The sequence below is a fragment of the Bombus vancouverensis genome, chromosome 17 (assembly GCF_051014615.1).
Source record: "Bombus vancouverensis nearcticus chromosome 17, iyBomVanc1_principal, whole genome shotgun sequence".
Taxonomy (NCBI): domain Eukaryota; kingdom Metazoa; phylum Arthropoda; class Insecta; order Hymenoptera; family Apidae; genus Bombus; species Bombus vancouverensis.
This window is the reverse complement of record NC_134927.1, coordinates 3322725-3350367: the sequence shown is the minus strand read 5'-3', so window position 1 is coordinate 3350367 and position 27643 is coordinate 3322725. Positions and strand designations below refer to the sequence as shown.

General features: G+C 30.7%; 2 protein-coding genes and 1 long non-coding RNA gene across 13 annotated transcripts in view; 2 read left to right on the top strand and 1 right to left on the bottom strand.

Annotated features, from left to right (window-relative positions):
- The window catches only part of LOC117165154 (L-allo-threonine aldolase), a 65997-nt gene extending 46129 nt beyond the window's left edge, over positions 1-19868 (bottom strand). The window contains exons 1-3 of the mRNA XM_033348608.2: positions 19730-19868; positions 18807-18924; positions 18435-18518 (exon numbers count right to left, since the gene is read on the bottom strand). Coding sequence (XP_033204499.1) covers positions 18435-18518; positions 18807-18924; positions 19730-19777 — 250 coding nt within the window. The 5' untranslated portion in view covers positions 19778-19868. The remainder of the gene's footprint in view (positions 1-18434; positions 18519-18806; positions 18925-19729) is intronic.
- LOC143303848 (uncharacterized) lies at positions 11867-20365 on the top strand. 7 transcript variants are annotated; one of them, XR_013060503.1, is made up of 5 exons: positions 11867-12382; positions 12932-13071; positions 13294-14179; positions 14275-14379; positions 18791-20365. It is a non-coding gene; the product is annotated as an uncharacterized LOC143303848 (long non-coding RNA). The 7 variants fall into 7 exon arrangements; XR_013060500.1 differs by having other exon boundaries at positions 11867-12611; XR_013060501.1 differs by having other exon boundaries at positions 11867-12615.
- Positions 20366-21643: 1278 nt separating this feature from the next.
- The window catches only part of zip (myosin heavy chain 10), a 28659-nt gene continuing 22659 nt past the window's right edge, over positions 21644-27643 (top strand). For all 5 annotated transcript variants that reach the window (XR_013060639.1, XM_076626224.1, XM_076626223.1 and 2 more), the window contains exon 1: positions 21644-22283. Coding sequence is in view for 4 of the 5 variants with exons in the window: in XM_076626224.1 (XP_076482339.1) it covers positions 21927-22283 (357 nt within the window). In the remaining variant the exon portion in view is untranslated. The remainder of the gene's footprint in view (positions 22284-27643) is intronic.

The following is a 27643-nucleotide window of genomic DNA, read 5'->3' as shown; positions in this document are numbered from 1 at the left end:
CGAATTACTCAAATCAGTGTTGCATCGTCGTTATCATTACCAATTCTTGGAATCATAAAGATTATTACTTTAAAAATTGAACTTTCATAAAATTAACCGTACGTAATTTTCGTACGTAGTGAATAAAATATGACAAGATCGTTCAGCGATCAAAGAATCGATTTTATGTCAAAGTTAATGCATGACTGATTGAACGGAACTACTCAACACCAAACATGTGTTATTTTTCCCTTATCAGCTTCAAACAAATGGAGAGGTCACCTAAGGTTACAGCATTAACTAAAACATTATATTAGTGAAAAACAGATGGATTGTGACGAATTCAGGTAATTATCGATATCTCAGCCACTTCACCGATCTTGATGATTTATGATTTTGTTATCCATCGAGCATGCTTTTTATTACACATATAATCACCACTCGGTCTTAGTTTTTGAGAAAAAACTATCGATGTTACTACAATGAATTCTGCCCATAACACTGTTGTGTTAAAACAAATGCAACAAGTTTGCCACGTGTTCTGTCAAACTATATCGCTTTTACATCAAAATCAAAACATAATTTTCTAGTTTTTCTCGGTATTTCTCAATAAAACTGTCTGCTGTATCGCGTATTATGGTTTTTACTATAGTTTTTGAAACAAACTGGCAGCAACTCGATAGCTGCTACAGTAAAAATCAGAAAACATCTCGAAAGCTGAAAATTTCACATCTTTTTTCGAACTGATTTTTTCAAAAACTGTAGGTTCTAGGAAAGGACGGTTGGCAGATTCGTGTTTAACTCGTAAAATGTTTAGCTCTACAAGAATCGCTCATTGAAAGTTGCAAAATTCTGTACGTGTATGTAACTATGAAATTACATACGAATAAAATTATAAATGAACAGATTATAATTTATTTAGATATTTTCAAGCAAAGAGTTTGAAGAAAACATAGTAAGATAATATGGGCACGTATACTTTATTAAGTAGTAACATAAATTTTAAAAAAATCAATACAATATTGTATGATATATTTTGAAGCAAGGGACTACGCGGAGTCCAACGTCACAACTTTAACATTCGTAGCGTGACCTTCGCCTTATATCGTTTTTTGTGCGTATAACATAATTTCTCAACGTTTTCTTTTTTTTTCTTTTTGTGCATTTATTGTTTTACAAAAAGACAGGAAACGTCTTCCAGCAAAGTTGGCCTGCGATAGATTTATGCCAATTGTTAAAATCGTTATTTTTCTCTCTATACTTCTTTACGATTTCCTTAATTAATTGAAGCTAAAATGTTTTCTTTTTTTTTGTACAAACAAAACGCATTCTGAATGACTGCATCAAGTAGATGGAAAAAATATTTTGTGTACTGCTATATCTACGACATAATGAATAGGGACAGATTATCTGCCGCACCCATGTTTGCAATATAATTTACTGTGCAAGACGATTTTTGGATAACCTCTTTCGTTCACTAATTTAGTCTTCTTGTATTTATAAAATCCACAGAGGGACAAGTGAACGGCATATACACTTTGCGTTTGTCTTGCCATTTGACTGCGAACATATTTGGCGAAGATCGAAATACATTTCACATCCAATTAATTTTTCACTTGTGATAGGAATACCTTTCCTCTGACAATTTACCACATGAGATTTTTTTGGAGATAAGTGCTGGTTAGTAAAGCCAGGTTGATATACCAAATATCAACAAAGTGTGGCATTTTCCTAATGCTAAATATCATTTTAATAATGGAATTACAATTTCGCCTGATTTTCCCAGAGGCTTCTCATTTATTTTTGTTTCCTGTATACACAAGAAAACGTAATACGTATCCACTTTTACAGTCACACGGTATAAAAGATTTGATGCCAAATCTATTACTCCGTTTGGATGGAATATACTGTTTGAATGATAATCTCGCCTTATGTAATGATAAACCTTCATTTATGCATAAGTTACTAAATGGGCTAAAATAATTTTCAAATGAAAAACGAAACTTACTACAGAATTCTCTTGCTTCTACTAGCCAATCAGAATTAGCTGTCGTAATTTCGTTAAAATAAAGCATCCGTAACAAAAAAAGGATATCTATCTCTATTCATTATGCGTCCGAAAATATCAGTACGCAAAAATTTAACCTTTGTTCGATATTCGGAATAATGTAACTCTTTTACTGGCAACGTAAGTGACTTGATTGCAAAAAAGCAATACATCTCACTCAGAGTTGTTTCTCCTTCGTGAGGTTTTACAAAAGAGCACATAGAATTTTCCTTTTTGTATTTACAATACCGATTTGATTATTCCACAATAAACGATATTAATACTTCAGAAATAGAATAGTTCAAAGTAATCGTAACGGAGTAGCAAATCGACTAATTTGTATTTTCATTCCAGAATTAATCGAGTTAAATCTACGTATTTGAACTCAGTATCTTTCTTTGCAATTTTCTTACACGTTTCCTATCGTTTATATTTTTGTTCGACGCCTTTCTAAATCCTGAGTCCACTTCGAGACCATCACTAATTGCTCCCTGCTTTCTGTTTTGTATTGATATACTCAAGAATTTAGAGGTTAAGAATTCTACAAAATTATAAATATACGAAGCGGAATGTTAAAAAGGTTATCGACTAATGGTACACATAACAAAATAAAAAAGTAACAGTACTCATAACTGGTGTCTTCAAAAGTAAATACTGTATGGCCTGTTGACATCTCTGGCAGAAGTACTTTTTTACATTCGCTTATATACCGTTAAGAAACGTGGTTTGAGCGAAAAAATGCGAAACTAAACAAATAACGGTCGTGCGATAATTTACACATATCTACAGACAGGGTGAGCCACTGTAGTGACGTCTCGTTCAAAAAGATGCCATAAGCGAAAGTCACTATATAGATTGTCGAAAAGATCATCTACACGAAAGGCACTACAGTGGCATTAATAGCTAAGAGATTAATCCAAACCTATTTATTATCTTTCGTTCATAATTTATATAGGTTTGGATATTTTGTCTAATGTTAACCAATACTCCGGCACATGCGCTGTCACAGACGCACCATTACAAGCAGAATTCGGAATTTTATAGCAATACTGACAACTTTTTTTCAATATCTCGGAAACTAATGCCGAACGGTGGTTACACGAATAGGGAAAAGTTGTTGGTAATATAGATTTCTACAACATATTTGAAAATCGTCGAGATCGATGGGGTGCATGAGGTAACGATAACTACTAGAATTCATAACCTCTGCGTCGTTAGCCTACGTACGCGTGTTTAAATTGAAATAATCTTAAATATGAAATGCTTTTCGGAACTAAAGCATATCTAGTAATATAATTCAAGGGTCTTGCAACAACTTATTATTATGAGGACTATAGAATCAACTTGAAATGGAAACTAAGCTATACGGAAAAAATAGTTAGAGATAACCTAATTCGATTAAAAATTTACTTACAACTAAGGCGATGATTTAGTATATATCCTAAACAAACAGAATACGCCGAGATTAAATAAAAATACTACCACCAAACGACAAAGGTTCTTTACAAAATAATCAAAATCAATTCCAATAATACCGTCCAAATTTTGAAGAACGGAAAGTTAACAGCCTATCACGCCAGTTTTCTGAAACCCTTTGTTTTAGGAGACAATAACGAGTAATAGACATTATTAACACAAAGATAATAGATTCCGGTTTGTCCTAATGACATTCGTCTCAACCATCCTTAACCATGCTCATAAAATTATCGAATCCCGTTACAAAATCTCCCGCTTAAACAATCAAGTAGGATTACATCACAACCAATTAGGCAACGCGAAACTGGAAATTCTACTAACCTACCTCGATCTCACCATCGCAGGCGAAAAACTCGACCGATTATCCAAATGCCACTCAAGATCCGTAAATATGTGTACACACAAGATCGAACATGCGGTATACGGTAACAACGTCTATTTTGGTCAGAGCTGTCTTCGAAATATACAGTCACGCATCTGAACGTTCTCACGCAACTGTGAATAGAATCAAACTTATCAAATACAAGACAGCCACATAAATCGAACAAGGGAAATAAAATAAATAAAAGAGGGCGCGTTTGACGGCGCATCGTACGTTTTGCTTTAGTTATTCCCCCGATACCGAAGACGCTAAATTTCATAAGAAGACGATCGACTCGACTCTCTTCAAAGATAGGAATGTTCAAATACCAATGAGACAACAAATTGCAATCACTAAAGATGCAATTCAAAATTTTAGCTCGCCCATCCGTAGTCTCTGCGAGAGGACGAGGATAAACTTAAGGAAAATATAGAAGCGTGTAATAGTCTTACAAACTCCATTACTGTTACTACCTGAACGAAATCTTCAAACGATATCTTATCTCCGAAGAAGTATTGCCCCTGTCACAGATGTTCTCGGAACCAGATAAATACTGTTAATTATATCTTCCATTACTTTGACTAGACTCGCTTCGAACACGCAGATAGTATCTCCCCGAATCCTTTTCAACGACTTAAGCGATATCGTTCTCCAGGAGGGGGCTGAGTTGGTCCATTCCATTATCATATTCCGGCATGCACATATAAATTAAATAATCGCCTATAACAACAATATCCTAATATCCAGCATCGAAATCCCGTTAGTTGAGACCACAATTCAAACTATGCGAAATATTGCCCTTTTCTCTTCGTTTCCCTAAATACCCGCTTCTACATCTAACTCGGTCGTCCTTACATTCTACTGAGTACCAATAAGGTCTAGGAAAAATAGCTAGAGAATCTGGAGGAAGAAGGCGTAGTGAGTGGATGAAGCGTTGGAAACTGACGTGGCTAGACCAAAAAAGTAGCATAGTTGATTAGTAATGTCCTAACTATAAGTATGGTAGAATTACAACACGGATTGGGATTAGGTGAAGGCAATAAAAATAGAGATAGGGTAGAGATAATGTTTGGTTAATACAGGTTTAGGGTAGGAAATATTATATGTGTGTTTGAGTTATGGCAGTATGTGTACATAGGTTTGAGTCATGGTTGCATATGTATATATTTATTTGTAATATCGTGTGTGATATGTGTGTGGGAACGGGGCATTGTAATCCTGTTAACACGTTGATGAATTCACTGTCTGCTTTGTGGGGCGGCGCTGGGTCACATTAACCTGTCGACACAACTGCAATTTTTCAACCTTGACCTTAATTCATACGACATTTAAGAAAATTATATGATTCCTGTTGGGTTCATTGAATTCCGTGGACTTCAACTAATACACTAATGTACAATAGTTTGTCAATATCAATTTGCATATATCTATAAATGTTAAGTAAAGCTGACGGGACCAGCTTTGGCCCTAATTCTGTACTCTTTCCGAATTTTCTCAAAAAGTAGAGATGTGACGTGAATTCTCACCATCGCACGTAATTCTGTGTACATTTTTCTATAAAAAACGTTCATTGCGCGAATAAAAAAATTTTTCAATTCCGTACAGGAATAAACAATAGTCATGCATGTCCGTCGGAGAACAACGGCGCGCGTAAGGAACATGAACAACGAAAATAGCGTTAGGTTACGCAAAATTGACTGACAAAAGGCCAGTATGTATGCTAGCTAGTTCCAAAAATCATAGGTGTGTTATTGTTCATGGGAAAAATAGTAAATTAAAGCCAGACACAGTTTTTTTTATAATAATGCTAAAAAGGGGGGTTGATCTGTCCGATCAAACGTCATCCTATTATAGTTGTTTGCGCAGAACCATAAAATGGTATAAAAAAATTGTAATAGAATTAATATGTGGGACTTGCCTCATAAATGCGTGGCAATGGTACATAGAAAATGGGATACTAAAAGTATAAAAATTTTAAAATTTCGGAGAAATTATTTATCACCTTTTAAATATAGTGAATCCCCACAAAGAAAAAATGCCAAGTGACAATGAAGTACTGCCAAAAAAACGATCACATTTTCTGCAGTCATACCAACGGCGGTGTAAAGAAAGTTGTAAACGCATTTGTAGAATAAAAGGTAGAGAGTATACCGCGAGAGGAACCAAAAAATATATTGTAATCGTTGTAAGAGCCAGCCGGTACTCCGCCTAACTTGTTTTAAAAAATTGCATGAAGAAAGGAAGTTATGTAGTTATGTTAAGTTTATAATATTGAATTGTTATGTTCTTACTATTGTATGTCTGTTTATAATGTTGAGATAAAATAATATAGACAGACACGTGTGACCTGCCGATGGGTCGCACCGGCGTCAACATGTTAAGAAAAACAATAGATACATATTTACTACTGAGGTCTATTACGCACTGTCTTAAAATCTCAAGGTGTCCGACAGTCGATAACAGCGAACACATACATTTAAAGAAGCTATAATTTCGGATATTACGAGACGTTTCAAACTTGAGTGAACAGTAAAAGAAATAATTCGTACAGAAGTCAAACGTTTTCTTCAAAACTCGAATATAATAAACGCAGTACACACAGTAAATGTAAGGAAGACGCACGAAAAATCTGCTCTTGAATTTTTATATGACGAAATCAGCGATAAGAATAACGTTTATATTCAAAAAGAAACATATATGACCGAGCCACAGTAACGCTTTGATTTAATTAAATTAAGTTGAATGATGGAAGACTAGCGCAAACAAATACCCAGTAATTTCCGAACTTGCGAATATTTTCATGTGCTGAAAATATTGTAACAAAAAAAATAAACCATTTACTTGCACAAAATGTTAATATTTTAGCTTCCTTATCTCGAAGCAGAAAATTAATAAATTAAACTTTATTAACCAAAACCATAATGCTTCTTATTTTCACCTGCAAACCAAAAAATGAAATCTCATAAACAATTTACATATCTAAATATTTTGATATTTAATTATAAAATAAAACATAAAGTACGTATTAATACACGTGAAACTATACATTTCGATACGTGTATTCGTGAACCTTAGTACATGTACAGCTACATGTATAGATATGATCCGTGCGCTCCTGTATTTTAATACACGTGTACCCGTGTATTGAGAAGTACATGGATTAAAACGCGGATATATTAATTACACGTGTACGCGTATATTTTAAATACACGTGAAATCGTATCAAAATCGTCCAATTCTTCGATCCATACGATCCTGGAATCCAACAAGGATAATAAATATTTTGAAATTTCCGTATGTATAATGCATGGGTATAAATGTGAGGATAATCTATGTATAAATTTCATTGAAATTGGGAAACGCACATCTAAAATAGAATGATTTATTGCAATTAGTAGCAGAACATCAATCGCAAAAGTGTTGAAAATCTGTATAGGATCTTCATAATAATTTCGTTTCGGTCGGTCAGAGAACGTAAACAAAGGTTGGCTAGTTTACAGACAGCTAGTCTGCAAGAAATACTGCGTAGAATTCACGCTGTAGTTTCCCCAAGATCGAGTGCCCATATAATGAAATTTTAGAAGAAATTGGAAGCGAATAAAACAGAAAGAGAATTATTAGTATAGTGGTACGAGGAAAAAAAATCTACAAGCGAAACTGCAAAGCTCCTAGAGAGGAACATTTCTACAATTTATTATATTCTAGGGAAGAAGGTCGTCCTGGATGATATATATTAATAATTTGCGAAATTCAGAGGTACGAGAATAATACAGAACAATAATAATAATAATAATACTTTAATTTTTCATTTGAACCACAACTGTCGACGATGGTAGCAGCATAGTACGATAAAGAAGTACATACAGAATTGTATCGGAGATTATTAAGAAAACGCGATTTAAATGTACGACTTGCGAGAAAAAGACCGTTTATTAATAATGTTATGTAATGCTGGAAAGAATCGCTAACCTGGAAACACTTTATACCACAGTATCGGCACATTTTTAACCTAGTTCCAAAGCACTGAAGTTAGTAGCGTTTCGCAAGGCTAGCAAAACACCAACTCTGTTACCAGCTGTTGTCCCAAAAACAGATAGCGAACGTTGATATAAAGTTACCACTAGTGAGGTCGCCAGGAGTTCGTTAGTTCGTAAATGCGATAATTCGTTCGTTCATTCATCCGTACCAAGTTTGTTAAGAATACACATCCGAAAACCCAAGTTCTTAACATTTGTCTTCGAAATTCTGAACCACTTTGACCAGAAGGGATTCTGTCTCTAAGAAATGTCGTAGATTTCTTACGAAGAATCTTCACATTTTTCAAACTACCTCTGCTGAGAAGCCGCGGCATAACAGTAAGAAGAATAAAATATTACATTTAGAATATGCCAATGAATCTACTAACAAAGATAATCCTCACTGGAGTACGGTATTTTTCTCCACAGTATCTGTTGTTGTATGAAAATAAATTTGACATTTTTGAAAGTTACGTTCGTAAATCTGTATAGAGGAATAAAATACAGAATTAAATTCAAAGAATCTATGTGCCACGGTAAAATATGGTGGTAGATCAGCGATGGCATCGGATTACATGGCAGGCGAATAACGTTGGAAACCTCGTATCAATCGATGGGGTTTTGAATAAGATGAAATATTTGAAAACTTTGAAAGAAAGTTTGAAGGACAATGCGAATAAATATTCAGAGCCACAGAAACATTAGAGAATGATCAAGAACTCGTGGCTTTTTGCAGTAACGTTTTTAAAATGAAAAATATAAAACAAAAACAAATATTTGCCAATGTAAAAAAAATTAGTTAAAGCTTTATTATGCCTACCTCATTTATCAGCAGCTACCAGCATCCAGCAATGAAAATAAATAAAACTAAAATAAAAGATCTGTTACAAAATCCGTCGATGAATGGAGTTCCTTTGACAAAAGGAAAATTCACACATTCATCGGCTACACACTTTATTATTTCTAAGGAATTAATTCATTTGGCAAAATCTGCTAAAAATAATGAAGTGTGATGGTTGATTTCAGTGATTTTCTTATGAGTGAGAACCTGTATATATGTAAATAACAATAACTGAAAATTTAAATTTTCTGAATAACTGAAAATTTACTTTTACTGTATTTTAAAAACTAAAATGAAATTAAAGATCAAATTAATACATATTAAGTGTTAAAATTATAATTATCATTTCTGCTATGAGAATGAACAGCTATAGCTTTTCAATTCGTAGATGACTACTTACTTATAATAAAGTGTGCTTTGACAGTTTTCTTTTCGTATTTTCCATACATTTTAGGATATTCAGATGCTTCCAGGAAAAAATCACGTTATACGTAAATTTTCCAACCCGAATACTCATATACTCGACTATCCGACAAGTAAGTTATTTATCCGAGTTTTAAATTAATTTACTAAATAATAGTAAATAGTAGATAATAGTAAATAAAATTAATTGGATAATTAAATTGAGTACTCGGGTTAATTCGCATATTTTGTAACACAAAAGCTAACATGTTCGTAACATTAACATGAAAATATTGATTATTCGTGAAACAATGATGATATTTCTTTATTTTTTATTTCCTTGAAACCGTACTTTTACCAATGTATATATTAGATTTTTTCAAAATGATAACAATCTTTAAATTTCTAATTCTTTAATTATTGCTACTATGTCATTATGTAAGTAAGTTTATATCATTAAATAAGAAAATATGCTCTTTAATTACATTGTGTTTGGTCATGTTTTAATCAGAGAAGCTTCATAATTACATTGGTCAAAGTTTTATTCAATAAAACTTGGAAATAAACAAGTTCCGTTGTTGGAAACATTGCTTAGCCGACATGTTTCTTTTCATCAAGCCCATTCCCAAACATTTTTCTCTTTTACTCGCGCTGTATTTTTCTGAGTCCACCAAAATGGCGAACCGTATTTATTACATGCAATCATACATGATAATCGATTTTTACAACCCCGATTTTCTATCGATTATGCAAAAAATACTGTATTTATGTTTCACTGTAAGAACTTCGACTTTAAAATAGAAATATGTCGATATGAAATACGAGAGAAAGTAAATAAGATGCTACATGATACAGCGACTTCTTCGCAAAATAAAACAAATTTAAGAGAAACAGCTTTAGATTTTATACAGTTACACACATTAATAATGGACACCATACTATTTTTGTAATTATTGCCGTGTGCAAGCGGGAATGATTCAAATATTATATTGTTTATTTTACAAAAGAATAAATATTGTAGATTAAAAATATATAAATTATTCCAATCTAACAATAACATTTAATTATATATTACTTTTTAAACAATAAAAATTGTCACATTTTCATGTTACATTAATGTTTGTATTGTATGTTGTGTAATCTAGTAGTCCTCAGAAAAAGGTAAAGTGCAAAATAGATTTGTTTTATATACAAACTGCTACAATATAACTCTATCTCAATACAAAGCTATATTTCAGTGCTAATATTCAAAATCTGACACGCTACGAAAAGTACAGAATAGCAGTTTTAATAATAGACAACTTGTTATTTTTCATAGAGAAAAAAGTAAGAGTTATTATGAAATTGCACAATTAGAGCCATCACAAAGAGGTAAGAGATATAAAGAAGAAGACCGTACTGAAGTTAAGAAACAGAAAGAAACAAATCGAATTTTTTATGAAGAGGTGGTAAGAAGAATAATATGGAGAGTTAAATAAAATTCGCATTGTAGCGAAACACAATTGGCCTCAAAAATTTGTCATGGAATTAGGAAAAAGAGTCAGTGCTGAAACAGCACGCGGAATAATCAGATGCAATAGCTTAAATTGTCGTGTAGCAAGAAGAATATGGGGCGGATTTCGAACGTCGGTGTGGCTGAACTGGTGTTTATCCAACATATATTAGATAAGAATAAATATTTAGACCTTCTAAAAAACAATCTGCTAAAAAGTACAAACAATATGAGAATACAAAGTACTTTCAAATTTTATCAGGACAACGATATAAAACATAAAGCGAGAATAGTACAGGAATATTTGTTATACAATTGTCCTAAAGTTTTACATCCACCTCTGTAATCTCTGGACTCGAATCCCATAGAGAATCTATGGGTTCGATTAGACCAGAGGAGAAGCTAGAGAATTTCCAATAAATTGAAAATTTGAATTGCGAACGAGACTAAAAGAAGAATGGACAACTAGTTCTTCAGAATATCTACAAAAAATTATTTTTAATATGCCCAAATTGTTACTTCAGGTCGTTAAACAAAACGGGCATGCGATAAAATATTAATATCTTAATTTTTCGTAACGTGATCATTGGTGAGCCAACTTTTACTCATCCTTTTTATCAAATACAATATTAATAGCGACCACGCCACCAACAAGATAACCGGTATGTACTTAAGAAAACACATAAGTAGCTGGTGATGATGAAGAAAACAATCTAATGTTGAGATAAAGCAAATTTAATTCCTAAATCCTGTGTATTGCTATTTAGCACATAATAGGAATTCGCTTTATATAGGAGTCTAGTGTATAATATCTAAATTTCCTCTTACAGGCAGCAATAATTATAAATTTTTAATACCTATAATTTTAGATACCTATAATTTTAAAGATAGAAATAATTATAAAGATAGTATAGTAATATGAGTAACTGTATGTCGATATGAAATACGGTAAGAAGTAAATAAGATGCTACATGATACAGCGGTTTCTTCACAAAATGAAACAAACTTAAGAGAAACAGCTTTAGATTTTGTTACTCAACACTCAACACAGAATACTGAAGATACATCACTTACCAAGTTGGAGATACATCAGGAATTGGACATAATCTTGACCACGTAAATTGATAGCAATCGTGACGAAGTAATAACTTTCAAAACTTTCGCAATTAGCCAGAAAGCTTCTAGTTTCTATGTATTCCGGTAACTTCAGCGAGTGCCGATTTTTTACACCAGAAAATATTATACACGGGAAAAAATCGTGCTCGTTACCGGGAAATATCAACAAAACTATGAAATTAGAAATAATGGTGAATCGAGCAAGACTTACGGTTCAAAGTTAAGGTATTATAGACTACAAAAGAATGAAGGCGAACACGCACTTAAATCTTCTTAAGTAAATTTGCGAAAACCGTGTAATTTGTCGAAAGGCTGAGTAATTTAACAATGACGCAGCCGAACGCGGCTCGTCGATTTATATTGCGTGCTTCTGTGATTCTTTTGAACACAGAGGTCAAAACCGTTTGAACGGCTAATGTACAGGTTAACGGCGGACATAGAAGCGTAAACAATTAGCAGCCGCCGTTGTTCGCTATGATAGAGAGACGCCTCGTAGAAGAACAATGGCCGTGCGAAGTTTGCCGATTGGGCGATAACACCGGGGTCAACAAAGCCGAAAATTGCCGAACGAAGCCGTTGGCTACCACCAGTATATTAGAAAAACAAACGCAAGAAAAAAACCGAAAACAAAACCCCGATATAGTTCTTATATGTAAATTCTTCCAAAATTAGAACGCCTTAACAATTCTTGTCCTAAACAATAAAGTCGAAAATCTAATAGACGAAGAAAGTTCTGATAATTATGCATTACTTTGCTATATAAAACCTGTATTAAACGCAATGCGAAAATTAACCAAATTTTTTTAAAATTTATCAGTTCGACCTGAAATCCTGTTAATACTTCAACAACCACACGTTTCGCGTAGATCTTATTGCCAATCGTCGGTATTTTTCGCTTAGTATATCATTATTATTATTATATTTATTAGTATAATTATGACACTTTTTAAGAAAATTGCATTGAATGCACCATCATTATTGAATTTTTGCCGTGTTGCCCTAATTTATTTTGTGCACTTATGCATATATGAGTTTATTTATTTATGTTCTGATTGATCCATACAGTTACAGATATTATAATCATTTTCTGACTATTCGTTATTACTAGAACATTAGACTCGCAAACTGCCGCTTCTCAGTGCATTTAGAAATCATTTCACTTCAATAGAACACTTTCGAATATAGGAATCATTTGTCTAAGGTGTAAGTATCGATTAAACAAACTAAAAGGATAAAAAACCTGGGGTCACGAAAAGGTAACAGCGACCAACAACAGATGACACAGCGAAGTCACGTATACGGGACAGCGGCCGTCAAAAATTTCAAAACATGTTAAAACAGGTAAGACAAAAAGGAAGAAAAAAACTTAAGACTAATTTTAAATGTAAGAACTCGTTGGAATACATTTGCATCAACTATAAATAGATTTTCAAAATTAATTGATTGCATAAATAAAAAATTAATCGATCTTCGTTTGCAATGTTTTGCCAAAAATTACATTACTGTTCTTATTATATTAACTGTAATTATATTGTGTGTAGAATCATATATTAATTGTTCTAGAGCCAACAGTGTTAACAGTTCAGGAACTAAGTAGAGAAAGTGCTAATTTAATGACTACAGAAGGAACAATTCTATGTTTTCAATAAACTAAAATACATAAATATTAAACTGCCATTAAATTTATTAGAAGTAGTAAAAAGTGAAATTGAGAAACGGAGAAATAAAAACATTTTATCATACTTTGTATTTTTACATTGCTGATTATATCTCCATACAAATGAATTTTGAGTTATTCATCCAAACATGTAGTGAAAAATTGTGCAAAACAGCTATTTAAAAGATTGTTCATTGAGAAAGAAAGAAATGAAGATCAAATTGTTAATTGTGAATCAGAATCAGAGAGTGAAATAAAAACAGATGAAATAAAAGAATATGAAAACTTACAAAACAGCATCAAAAGTTAAAATGAATTAAAACAAATCAAATGCAGAAGATTCGATATAGACAAAGAGTTTTAAAGTGTTGAAGGAAAGGAAGGAAAGAGAAGTAACAATATGGATATTTTATGCAATGCTTTATTGACTATATAGACCAACATCAATATCTTGCAAAAGAGTTTTTCTGTTTTAGGAAACACTATTACAAAAATTTGCAGCCGATTGAGTATTAAGACGTTATTAAGACACTGGTCTTCCTAAAGAATCATTTTACCAAACAAAGTTAAAACCAAGACATTTAAAAATTATGAAGTTATATCCTCTTACGCTCCTCATGGATGCATACTACATCATAGAAGTTTTTCTTTTTTAGTAACAAAAACTAAAATTTTATCAAACTCAAGCGCAAAAATGCATACTTTTTTAAAAGGAGGCGAGAGAGCAGGGAAAATCACCAATGTCATTCTCTTCTTCATTGCAAAAGGCAATATGCTTCTATCAAAATTTCGGTAAGTGGAAATCTTCATAGAAGATTTAAATTCTTCCCTTAAGATTAGGATTACCAAGGTTTTACTGTACTAACAAAAAATACAAATATATTTAGGATGTTAGTGATACCGGAGTACCTGAATAAAGAAGTTAGGAGCGAAAGGCTAAAGTTAATAGCGCAGATTAGATGTGGAAACATAGAGAAATGGAACAAATAACGGTAAGACAATAATAAGAAATAATTTGTAGAAGAAGGAAAGAATGAATGGACGAGATATTTGTAACATTGCAAAAAGTATTATAAACCAACTCCTTTCTTGGCTTTGAAGCCAAAATAAAAAAAATATATTATATTCAAATAAAACTGTTCAAATAAAACAACTGATCTTTCATCTTAACTGCAGAAACTCATGTATGATTCATTACATACAGCATTAATTTCTAAATACATCGCATATAAAAACCTATATATTAACATCATTCTTTTTGAGAATATGTTAATGTTTTTTCTGACTTTTATTATGAAAGATGTTTCACACAAAAGGTGGAGTTTGAGATTGAAAATTTATTTATAATTATTAAATTGCAAAAAATTGTAATCAGTAATTTTAAAAGCATATTTTTGTTAAAAGTATGTTTCTATGATTCATATTTTGAACCTTATAGGGAAAAATGCAAAGCAATACTTTTTATTTATGTGCTTCCTATCTTTCATACACTAAATTTGACAAAATCACAGTTAAGATATTTTTCAAATTAGTAGTAATAATTAGACTATAATCTTGATGTAATTATAAGAATCATGGAACGATTTAAGATTTTAACTGATTATTATAATTCTTACATACAGAAGCTATATTTTTTGTCCATGTTGATGATGTCCTAATTGCTTCTTAAGTAGTATTTGCATACCTTTCTGAATCATCAAATAACCAAAAAATTTTACCACTAATTTACAAAATAGCATTTAATTGTGTTGATCACTATTTTATACATTCTCAAGCATATGCAAAAGTCTCAAGTAACATTTTTGTCTGTTTTAAATATTCTTCTGATAAAGCAATGTAAGCGATATACACACGCATTAAATTTAACAACCTAAGGTTAAAATATCTGGTAAACTAATAACTTTTCGATACAAATAGGCTAATACTTTCGTATAGGAAATGACAAGCTGCATATATTAATGCATTAAAAAAATGCATAATACCATTTAATACGTTGACTGCCACAACACCCGTATTCGGGTGTCAGCAAAGTTGTTTTCTTCAAATTCTTTTGTGTCTTTGTTCGGTCCATTCGACGTCTTTTATTTGCATAACATAGTTTGCATGCGCGTCAAATGCTTCTTCCAGAATCATTTTTCCGAACGATATTATGCTGACTCCGTCAAAGATAAGGATTTTTTGTATTTTCAGACAACCCTAATAATTTTGCAACTAACAATTGTCTAAATATTCTAATATTTATATTTTTTCTTGTTGCAATTTTGTAAACCGTCAAAGCGTTTACAACAGAAATTCCCAGAAAGCATTAAATGCCAAGTTTTCTGTACCATTTGATTTTCCTTTTCTAATTGTGGTGACATAAGAAACCATTTGGTCGGAACAATCTATACCACACTTTCCTTCATTATATTTAACAACAGCTAGTGGTTTTAATATTGCGAACAAATGAAACGAAAGATCATTCTTGAGACCACCACTTGAGCGATTCGCATTACTAAAATATCGATGGGAGCACCTAGCAGAGAACGCTTGGTACTGCTGTACGCGTGGCCTGACGGAGATTTCTTTGAAAACACGCGTGGCAATCAACGTGTTAAAAAATTAAAGTTGTTCTTTATAGGTCCTTAATGCGTCCACCTACAAAAAATCTAATAGCATCAGAATATGTACCCTTCGAAACCATTCAACATCTATCCAAACATTTATCGCTGAAAATAGTGACAATCACGTAAATCGAAGTGATAATATCTGATGAATCACCCTGTATATTCAGCCTGTATATATCACACCATCTTGATCACCGACTAAGAACAACTAGACTTACAGTGGCTCATGTAACAATATTCGAACAAGCCTTAAAATAGAATAATCGCTTTAAAATTGGTCTGAACGACTTGAATTTTTCGAAAGGTTCGAAACATTAGATTATTAGATGACATGCAAAAAAATATTGAAAATATTGCAATTGGTATAACTGTCTCGTCCTCAACGAACTTAATCTTCGAATCAACGATGTTTAGTATTAATCCAATAGCACGTAGTTACGTATCGTGCCTTTTTTGTTCACACTATCTGCTTTGACTATGTTTTACTATGAAAAAATATCATTTCTGAGTCACTACAAACGGCTGTTGATTCATGCTTCATTGCCTTGAATGCTTTACCCGAAGCTTATCGGGTTTCTCATATCATCTTATACTTTATGAAAATATATGCTATCTAGTATAATTTATGGATTGATCAATACGTGAGTACTCATCAAACCTATTTATATTGCCTCATATATTTTTTCTAAATTAATTATTATATTTATTATGTATCTTTTTGTATTTCTATTATGTTTGTAGTTTTATTTGTATTATAAATATTGCACTTATATTCTATGAAAAATTAACATGAATAAAAGGATAAAGATTCCAATTTCTCTTAAACTCGATTATATATATTAATCAAATATTTAACAACAAAATATTGAGAACGAATTTGGTCATAAGGTAAAAACTGTTTTCCTAAGAAGAACTCTCAAAGTATAGTTTTAACATTTTGATAGAACTGCACAGTAGTATTGATTGAAAAACATTAATTATATCTAGTTTCAGGAATAGATGATAAATAGTTTAAGAGTAAAGTTTCTCCATTTATCTTCTGAAATATAAATCTTTCCCTAAGAACTGTTGTGAGATTAAGTATTACAATGATATCTCATTATTAGAGTTTTTCAAATACTTGTAACAATTATTTGTAATTAACTTCTGCATATTACAATTAAAAAAGTTGTAGTAATCTTCTAATTAATTCTAATTAAGATTCATAATTAAAAAATATACGTTTAGAATAAAAAATTACATATCTAATTACAATATTTCTGATAAAATCTCTAATAAAATAAAAGAAATCTTTACTTATTGTTTATTTATTATCTTTATTATAATTATAAGTATCTTTATTATAATATGTTTATTATATATGTAATTGTCATGAGTTATATAACTGATACTAATACCATGTTGTAAAACAAAAAGTGATGATTTTTATATATCAATATAAAAATAGAAAGATTATTTGAATAGTCTTGGAAATATATCATACATAGCTTAAAACTAGTGCAAAGTATAATGCTTTTTTTGAAAAGAAAAAGTATAATATACAATCCTAGCCCTTTTCTCTTTTTTTCATTCTACCAATATAGCTACATACCAACACCTTTATAAGACATAAATAAAGCATCTTGTATGAGAACAAAAGTATTCATTGCAATTAAAGATAAAAACATTCTTGAAGAAATTACAATTAGATTAAAGTTTAATTAGACTGTTAATTAAGTGGAAGAAATAATAGATACAACACAGAGACTGAGATGAGTATATAATCTAAATATTAATTTGCATAGAAAATAGTAAGAAATATAGTAGACAATTATTACTATCAACATGATTATAATATACATGCAATGTGTATGTATGTGATATATATTTACCAAAATTAATTTGTTAGCTACTGTTATTATAGAGAATATTTATGTTGCAATATAAGGAATTCTTTAATTGCTAAACATTGTAGATTCTAACACAGCATGTAGAACATAAATTTCTATTCCTTATATTTGTAAGGTATAAATTATATCTAAAGTTTATACTTAAATTATAATTTTAGCTTTTTATAATACTATATTACTATATAAAAATCAAATAAAATTTCAAACATTCCCAGTGTTTACATGCATATTATATGCATCCATAATCTATAGCTCCATATTCAATGATATACCTATCATTTAAAGAGTTGGAAATATTTATATTTTTACAAATAATCATTAAATATAAAATTGATCTTCTTTATGTTAGATACTTAAGAAAGTACAATTAGATACCACTCAATGTTTCTTATTTATTAATAAAGTTTAAATCTACATTAAAGACATAACAATTTGAATTAACAGTATTGTTTATGAATTAATATCCTTTTAAGCTAAGTAATGAAATTAATAAAACTTGTACTACTTTGAATAAAAGTGCAACTTAATGTGCATATAATCTGCTATACCTACTTGCAATTAAATTTGCCATAGTTCCAGAGCATACAAATAATGCATCTTCCATTCCAACCATTTTGGCAGCTGTTTCTTGTAATACTGAAAACCAAAAACTTCTTTACAAAACCTATTTATTGTTAATAATATTGTATGTAATAATTATATTGTTGATATTAATAATTATATCATGTAGGCAAAAAAGTTTATGCCACTTTTAGGTTTATCTCTATTATTTAAAATGGCATAAACTTTCTTGGTTATTTAATGTATTATCTTACAGTTACTTTACAAAGCAATTAAAATATTTAATTTATAAATAAAAAATCATATATATGTGTGTGTATGTGTTAATACTAAACATAATATTTCAGAACAACATTTTCATACCTTTCACTGTTGGATCTTCATGAAAAGCATCATCACCAACTTCAGCACTAGATAGTGCTTCTCTCATCTTTTGGGTTGGTTTTGTTAAAGTATCACTCCGAAGATCAACAACTACTACCTGGAAAAGATTTGATTATTATATTTTATCAAACAGAAAATTGAAAGAATCGTAGGTTGTTCTTTAGGAGACCAAAAATTATTGACCTCTTTGTCTGCAATCTTATAGTTCTCAATGCATGGAATCTGAAAATGCAAGTCTTAAATTGCAGAATCCACTAGATCAAAAATTATAACTAAAAACTTTTTAGGGTATTTGTTGTAATTAAATTCGCAAAGAATTATTTTGTATTAACGTAACTGGCCGCAATAGTTAGAAAATAGATACTATCGCAAATCATAATCAACCTCACTTGCCTATAAATTCCATGGTGTGATTGACTATTCTATATGGAATAAAGAGTAATAAAACATAAAACAAGAAAAATTTCAAAATGGCAGGAAAAAGAAATTAAACCAGATGAAACGTAACAATACAAAAAGAAAAAGTGAATACTTTGGACACATTTAAAAACTATTATGCGCTTGCCTTGAGTCATGTCAGAGCAAAAAACCAAACATATTCAAAATACGTATAGCCAAACACATATGATTTAACTCAACCACATTCACTCAGTGCCTTCATAGATTTCACTCATTGGAGAAAACAGATATATAGCTCAATATAGCATCAAAGTAACGTTTAAAATAGCCTAAAATACTTAGTTTTATAGATTCCTAGCTTTTGGACCACTTTATTCCATAATTTTAAATCTACATTTCAGTAGATTCTATGCATCAAAAACTATAGGATTGCATATAAAAGAAATCAATAATTTTTGATCCCCTAAAGTTTGGTTCAATTTTATATACATACTTATTCTTACCTTATCTTTGTCATAAGTTGCATATGAATAACCTTTATCATAATACATGTTTCAACTATAAAATTATATACTTTTTCAAATAGATATATATTGCTGTGTAAATTATTATATTGAAGAAATTTTATAAGTTAACACAATTTAATTGCAAATTGCAAATTAGATATGAAAGAAAATTAAATTTACAACAAAAAATACAGAACGATAAAAACCACTATGATATCCTTACTTTAACGTATTATATCTATCGTTGATATTATTAATATCGTTTTATACTAGCCAAAAATTTGATCGTGCACGTTTCACGTTCTATTACACAATGTTTCTGCGTAGAACACTTTATTACACTTTTGGCACTTTACCTTCCTGCTAGAAAAGTTAAAGAATATTTATCACAAGATTACATATTGCATTATGTAAAACATAAAATTAAATATGTTTATTTTTATGACTTCATGAATTCATTTATATTTGAGTATTACCGATAACGTTACCCTGAACGCACACAGGCGATATTTTATCGTGCGATCCCATTCCGATCGTGCCTTCCTTTGTATTCCTATTAACATACAAAAAAAAAATTAATAACGAATATTCTACAGTTGCTCCGACCAGACAAGGCAGCAACTATAAACAAAATGTAATTCCTACGGTTGCAACTATTGGTCGCCAACTAGTGACAATCGAGAGTCATCAGTCTGACCAATAGTTGCAGCCGTAGTAATCTCATTTTGTTTACGTTTACTCCCTTGTCTCGTTAGATAAATTATAGGAACTTTTAAATTTAAAAAGTATTATATACCTGTGTTTAATAAACAAATTTTGTTTATTTGTTTATAGTTTCTTTAAATTTATACAAATTATTTGTGTATATATGTATATAATTTATAAACAAAACATGCAAGAAGTCTATCTATTGCAGTAAATAAAGTTAGTTACATAATTTATTAATTTAATATATTTCTTCATAAGTCACTTTATAAAGTAGAAATAACAAGAATATTTACTGTTAATATATTAAAGAAGACTATAAAGAAAAGAAATTCAATCTTAAAAATCGTCATCTCTTTAAATTATTTTTGCTATTAAATATTAAAAATATATGTAAATCATATATCTTTGAAAAATATCTAATTGCGGTCTAAATTTCATGGAAAGTAAATAATTTTTCAAAGAATTTTAATAAATTTACATTTTACGTACATATATATATATATATAGGCGTATATAAAAAATGTCATCAAAAATATATCTACATAATTTTAAATGAATAAGATTCCTTTATACTAAATACGTATAATAGAGAATCCCTAACAATTAAATCAATTATCAACTGATTCTATTAAAATATTACATTGTTTTATTGTAACTTTCGAATAGAAATTTTATATGTAAAAAACAATGTATTATTTCACCACTATTATTTTTATATTAAATACGAATCTTACATAAAAAGTAAAATATCATTTAATTTGGAAAACACTGTAAATTAATATATTATATGATATAATTAGATGTCTTTATGTTGTAATCTTAGGAAATAAAAATATAATTTATATAACAAACGAATAGAGAAATTTCTATAAAAACATTTTGGGAATAATTAAATTGTGTATCATCGATATATTTATATTTCATTTCAATTGCGCTACTATGAGTTGTCGGTTAAGAATCGTCAGGTGTATATTTAAAATCAGGACATAGAAAAGAATGAAATAAAGATACCTCACCTATGGTCTAAACCAATACTCTTTTTCATGGTATACGAAATATTTCTGATTGGTTGCTGCGTTAATATATTTACCTGCTAACCAATCAATTTTCTATTGAGACGCGTCATATAGCGACATGAGCGCTACTACGCAGCCTACCTTGAAAACAGAACCCCACCATCATTTTATGGTAAGGAGAAAAGAAGATGGCCGCGAGGAGCGAGAAAGAAAACAATCTCGAAGAGCGTTAAAGGTGGTAGAAGAACACGGTGCCTCGAAGGAGAACGAACTACGAATCGTCCAAAACTCTCCAACTTCAGATTGTCTTAACCACCACTAGACAATAGACACTCGAAAAGTACGGGAAAACGAGTGTTGAATAGTTACATGTGTGTCCTTGTTACGAAGAGGTCAGTCTGTCGAGGATCGTCCTTGGAATCGCTCGTCCCTGAAGCCGGCTCGAGGAGCTAGTGATCTCGAAAACAAAAATGGCGGACGTCGACTCGAGGGTGGATCATTCGGATCCCGAATTGCGGTTCCTTTCCGTTGACAGGAATAATTTCAATGATCCTGCAACTCAGGCGGAATGGACGCAGAAAAAGCTGGTTTGGGTGCCTCACGAAACTCAGGGTTTCGTTGCAGCCGGGATAAAGGGTGAACGGGGTGATGAGGTCGAAGTGGAGATTGCCGAAACTGGAAAACGGGTCCTTGTCGCGAAAGACGATATTCAGAAGATGAATCCACCGAAATTTGATAAAGTTGAAGACATGGCTGAATTAACGTGCCTAAATGAAGCTTCGGTACTGCATAACCTCAAAGACAGATACTACTCCGGCCTCATTTACGTGAGTTTGATAGATTTTATCTTTTTCCATTACTAATACTGTCAAATAAAAGCCAATGATTCATTTTTTGATTAGTTTTCTTGAGGGGAATATAACAAATAGATCATAAAAGATTGATGATAAGCCTTAGTGATAAAGTTTTCTTTCTCATCCTTTTATTTCAAATGGAGCAGAAATTAAGATCAATTACAAAGAAACCAATTCTATAATTATTGATAACATTAATTTTTTACTATTAAACTACTGTGTACTAATTGTAGAGTTACTATAAATGCTATATTTATTTTTTTGCATGCAGTCTGTCAGCGTATAAACGCTTTTAGTAAAATTTTATTTTATCATTATGCAATCTTTATTTGTTTACAAATTATTTATTTAATTTATAAATATATATTTGTTGTTTATAACAATAATATAAAAAGTATAATTATTCTGAATTATATGGTAAGTAACATTCTTTCCAAATGCAAATATGCTTATAATTAATTCTTTATGATTTGCTTCTGATATTAATTAATTTTTATATTTCTTTTTATAAATATCTTATCAATCTACTTGTTCATTAGATTAATATCAATGGGAAAAAAGAAAAATTAATTGTATCAGATATCAAAATTAAGTTATCATTATCTTGATACTATTCAGTAGATTTTATTTAAATTAAAAAAGTATTTCTTTTTTTATCACTTAGATGGAAAATTATATTGTAAACAAAGAACTGAGCATATATATATATACATATGTACACACATATACATGCATACAAAGTATAAAGTTAGCATAATACTTTTAAATTTAAACTAGAAGTGATTTTTGTAAGATTTTTCTGCTTTGATTTAAAAAGATTGAACTGGAATGTACAGCTAAGGCAAATAATAAGAATGCATAATTTTCATTCTGTTTTATATAAGTATATAAATAAATTATAAATATTAATATATTTCACAAACACACACACAAATTTGTGTGTGGATTATTGGACAGAAATTTGTAAGACTATGGTCTGTGCAACAGTCATATACATTTAGCATTATCTGATATAAATAACAATCATATTAATTTATGTATTTTCATATGCATAAATTGGGGTTTTTTTAATATTAATTCTGTAATTAATTTTAAGGTGTGGCCCAAACTTTTTATGTCATTTATACAGTTGGATATATAGTACTTTATGTCTAAAGTAATTCTAGTCTTCCTTTTGTTTAAATATTATAATATTCTTATATATATGCAAATATTTAGTATATAATATAGGTTGTATGCATTGAGTTATAATGAAATATTACCTGGAAACAGTATACTGAATTAATAATATGCAGTCTATACTAAAAATTGTGATTATTTTAATATAAATCATGTAATGCCATTATATGTATACTAATACTACCATAAACAGTTATACAAATATTAATTATATAATTATCAAAATATCAAAATTTAAATTCTTTATACCAAATATTTATTTTTTTACAATATTTTTGTCTTTCGAATTCGAAAAATATCTTTAACAAATATTTATAAGCTATAAATGGCTAAAGCTTCTTTTAATTATGTTTTTGCTATCTAATTTAGTTAATACAAATCAGTTAACAAATTTCTTGCATGAACCGGAAGAATACGGAAAGTAAATCAATCCAAACATTCATTTTGATTGAAAGTTAACGCGAGCAATTGTTATTATCAAATTTTAATGTTACATTCGATTGTTTTGTTTTTTTGTTGTTGTATTACGAGCTAAACATCCAAAATAAATCAAAAGGATTTGTAAACGTAACACTGACCTAACCCAAGGCTCTCGCTGAATTTGATTATCTCACAGTGTTGTGATCAAGCTTTTTCTCGTACGTTTCTAACAATAAACAAAAGTATTCTATTTCTGAGATTACTCTCATTGAACCGTTGCATTTACTTTTCTCTCAAATTTCGTACTCAAAATAATAAACATATATGAATTAACATTACTATTTTAGAAAAACTTAATTGTAAAGGAACACATGATATAAAAACAGAATAATTAAAAAATGGTATTAAGCTGATAATTATCTCCGTCGAAAATCTTTGAACATTTTTTCTTTATTCGTAATTAAGTAGTAAATTGAAATGTTTTATAAATATTCCGCTGTATAAATGATTGCATAATTTGCTTTTCAAGAGAGTGAACTTTACCGAAAAGTATTTGTGTGAGAATATTTATCACAATAAAGTCTTTTATGAAAGTAAATCAGAAGAAATTATAAACAGTATAATTAAAGATACATTTACTTATTTAATAACTTATTATCGTTTTATGGTAAAACATACCGTCGTTTCGTACATTATATCATTTATAATATAAAATGGACGATATTCTAATACATAAAAAATTAGAAGAATAATCGTTTTATTTTACATTGAATTTTATCCATATATGATTAACGTTTATTGAACCAGTGTAAATAATATTTCTTTATTTACTGTCATTATCAAATTATTAATATGGAAGAAAAAATAATCCCTATACGTGGTTTTATTCATTTTGGTATTATATAGAAATAAAGAATAAACTCAGTAAAATTGGAAAACAATAATTTAATCGACATAGAGAGAGCTATAGGATCTCGAAACTTCAAAGAAGGCTGGAACTCCAATGTTAATAGATAGCACAACTGTAGTTCATTCTTGACTCTTATCTGAAGCTGATAACAGCCATACCTCATTTCCACGTACGTGTGGCACATTGACTCACCGTAATTTTTAGCATACTTTGAAGGTTGCGTTCAAAATTTTGTGAAACCAAGTTGTAAAATCAAAACAAGAAAAATGTGGACCGATTCATACAAATTAATGGATAATATGATCTTTTAATTTTATGTTACGAATGTTTTCGCTTGCTAAGATGTAACATTAATTACTTGTCATTCGCAGTATTGACAAATAGGAAATTTTCGAATAATTAGAACAAAAAAAATGAAGCAAAAGACAAGAAACATTTTGCGTTTTATATTTCAATAAAAATTCGGCAAGTAAATTTCAAAAATTGTTTCCCCATAGATGACATAGACGTAAACGTATGAAAATTGTAGGCATTTTCGCTCAAATTTTCTCTTCGTTAATAATTCGATAAACAGTTCAACGGAATCGTAACTGAAGATCGTACTGGCTTTTATCGGTCGATATTAATTAAAAGAATTGCGGTTTTTATTGGGCCTTACGATATAGAAATATCTGCTTACGTATGGCAAGCATTCTAGGACACGAGAGAATGACGTCATGCATGTGCCTCGTACGTGCTGATTTTTCTTCTTTCAATCCGCGGTATATTACATTCCGTGCAACGTTCCGAAAATCATCAAAATCTTTCAGCTCACAATCGATCGTAATCGTCGTACTGCTACTAAAACAAGAAATTCTATTCCTTACGCAATAAATAAAATCTGTTATCAACATCTATGGTATATTATAAGAATTCGAATGAATCCATATACCAAACTGAGCCGCAATTTCGTCTGGTTCTTAAATACTTGTTAGTGCTATTGCAAACATTCGTTCGCTGTTGGAACATTCGATACTGTTTATATGCGCTTTGCTTATATTTTCATGCAATTGCCATAAAAGGATAGTAAATTGAAGTGTACCGTGATAAAAGCTATTAACATAGGACCGAGCGAGAAAGGAAATTTATATATGAAGCATTGGCGTTTCTTCTCTATCGAATTTAGGAAAGGAGAAAAGAGAAAGAGAACGATCAGGGAGGAGTCCTTATAAGGACGAGTGTCCTTAACCTGCTTCCTCGCGGTACCGTAAACGTCCCGATGTAATATACCAGTGACGAGTTAAAGAGGAAAAGAGAAAGAGCCAGTTTCGCTGAAGATTTCGTGCCTTTTATAGTCAAGACGCAGTTTCGGTCTTCTTAGGAAAGAAACCGAACTCTGATGAAACCGTACAGATTCCGGGATTGATTAAACATGTCGCTTCGTCATATACCCTTGTCCTCCTCTCTTCCTTCTCCTCCTCCTCCTCCTCCTCCTCCTCCTCCTCTTTCTCCTTCTCCTTCTCCTTCTCCTTCTCCTCCTCCTGCTCTTTCTCCTTCTTCTTTTTTATGACCGCGCTCCTTTATATCTTTCTTTCCCTCTCTCTGATTTTCGTCTGTTTCCCTCTTCTTTTTCACTCTCTTCTACTCGAATATAAATCGGAAAGTCATACCAAAAAAATGCCTACGTGTCTACTAATTCGGGGCGTATTGAAAACCGGGATACTTTATTTTCATACAGACAACTTTGTATAATGGAAGTTCGTATAATGTAACATTAAATTGATTTTTATTTTATTTTACGTGAACAGTATCGTTTCTTCTATTTTCTTTTTTTTTATTTTTTATTTTTATCTGAACTTTAACTCCAATTCTTTCTTCTATTCTGAACTCTAACGGGTTTAAAGCAAAGAATGGTTGGAAATATTGTTTTGAAATATGTACGAGTCTGATTTTAATACCCGATTTTCGTACGACTGGGTATGAAACATATTATGTATTGTTATTATGCGTCATTATAATTATAAGCATAAATGCTTATTGTGCGTTACAGTTCTGCGAAGTTTTAGGAAATAGAAAGTACATGATATGTTCGTCGATGATTCTGATAGTAAAAGTGACACGTAACAGCGAAAATATAATAAATACGTTTCTTTTTCTCGTGGCAATCTGTATACGCGTATAATAGCATCGTGTCGTGATCTTGATGCGTGTGTCTAAAACTCGTGATAAATTGTGCAGAAAACGGCGCACTTTAATATGCTTCAATTACTACAGATTTCTGCACGCGCAACCAATTTTAATAGTCAACAACTTGAGAGCTTGATGACTATTAATTATATGAAAACACAGCACTATTATGTTTTCTTATATGCATCAACAAAATGAATGCAGAATTATTTTCATGATATATGCCTTTTGTATTTTTATAAACATGTTCGTTTACAAATATCGTAATAATTATAATTAAATAATATATATACCGCGCATGAAAGAGCATAACAAAGAACATTCCCTTTTTATTAGTCGTGCAATTATCGTGATTTTTTCAGTCTTCATATTTGTTTGGTTTCTTGCTCTTTTTTTCTTTTTTGGCAAATTTTTTTTATTAAAAACGAGAAAAGTAAAAATGTCAGCTATTAAACGAAAGACAAAGTGAAACAGCGTGATCACCTTGTGCTGCTTCAAAGAAGATCAATGTGAATGATTCATTTCTTCTGAATTGATATGAAAACTGATGTTAGCTTTATCCTACGTCACCAAGTCAAGAAAGACATGCAATTTTCCTTTAGAGGGAGTTAGAGTCAGTGGTTGTTAGTGAGCGATAACCAGGAATGTTAGGCAGGTC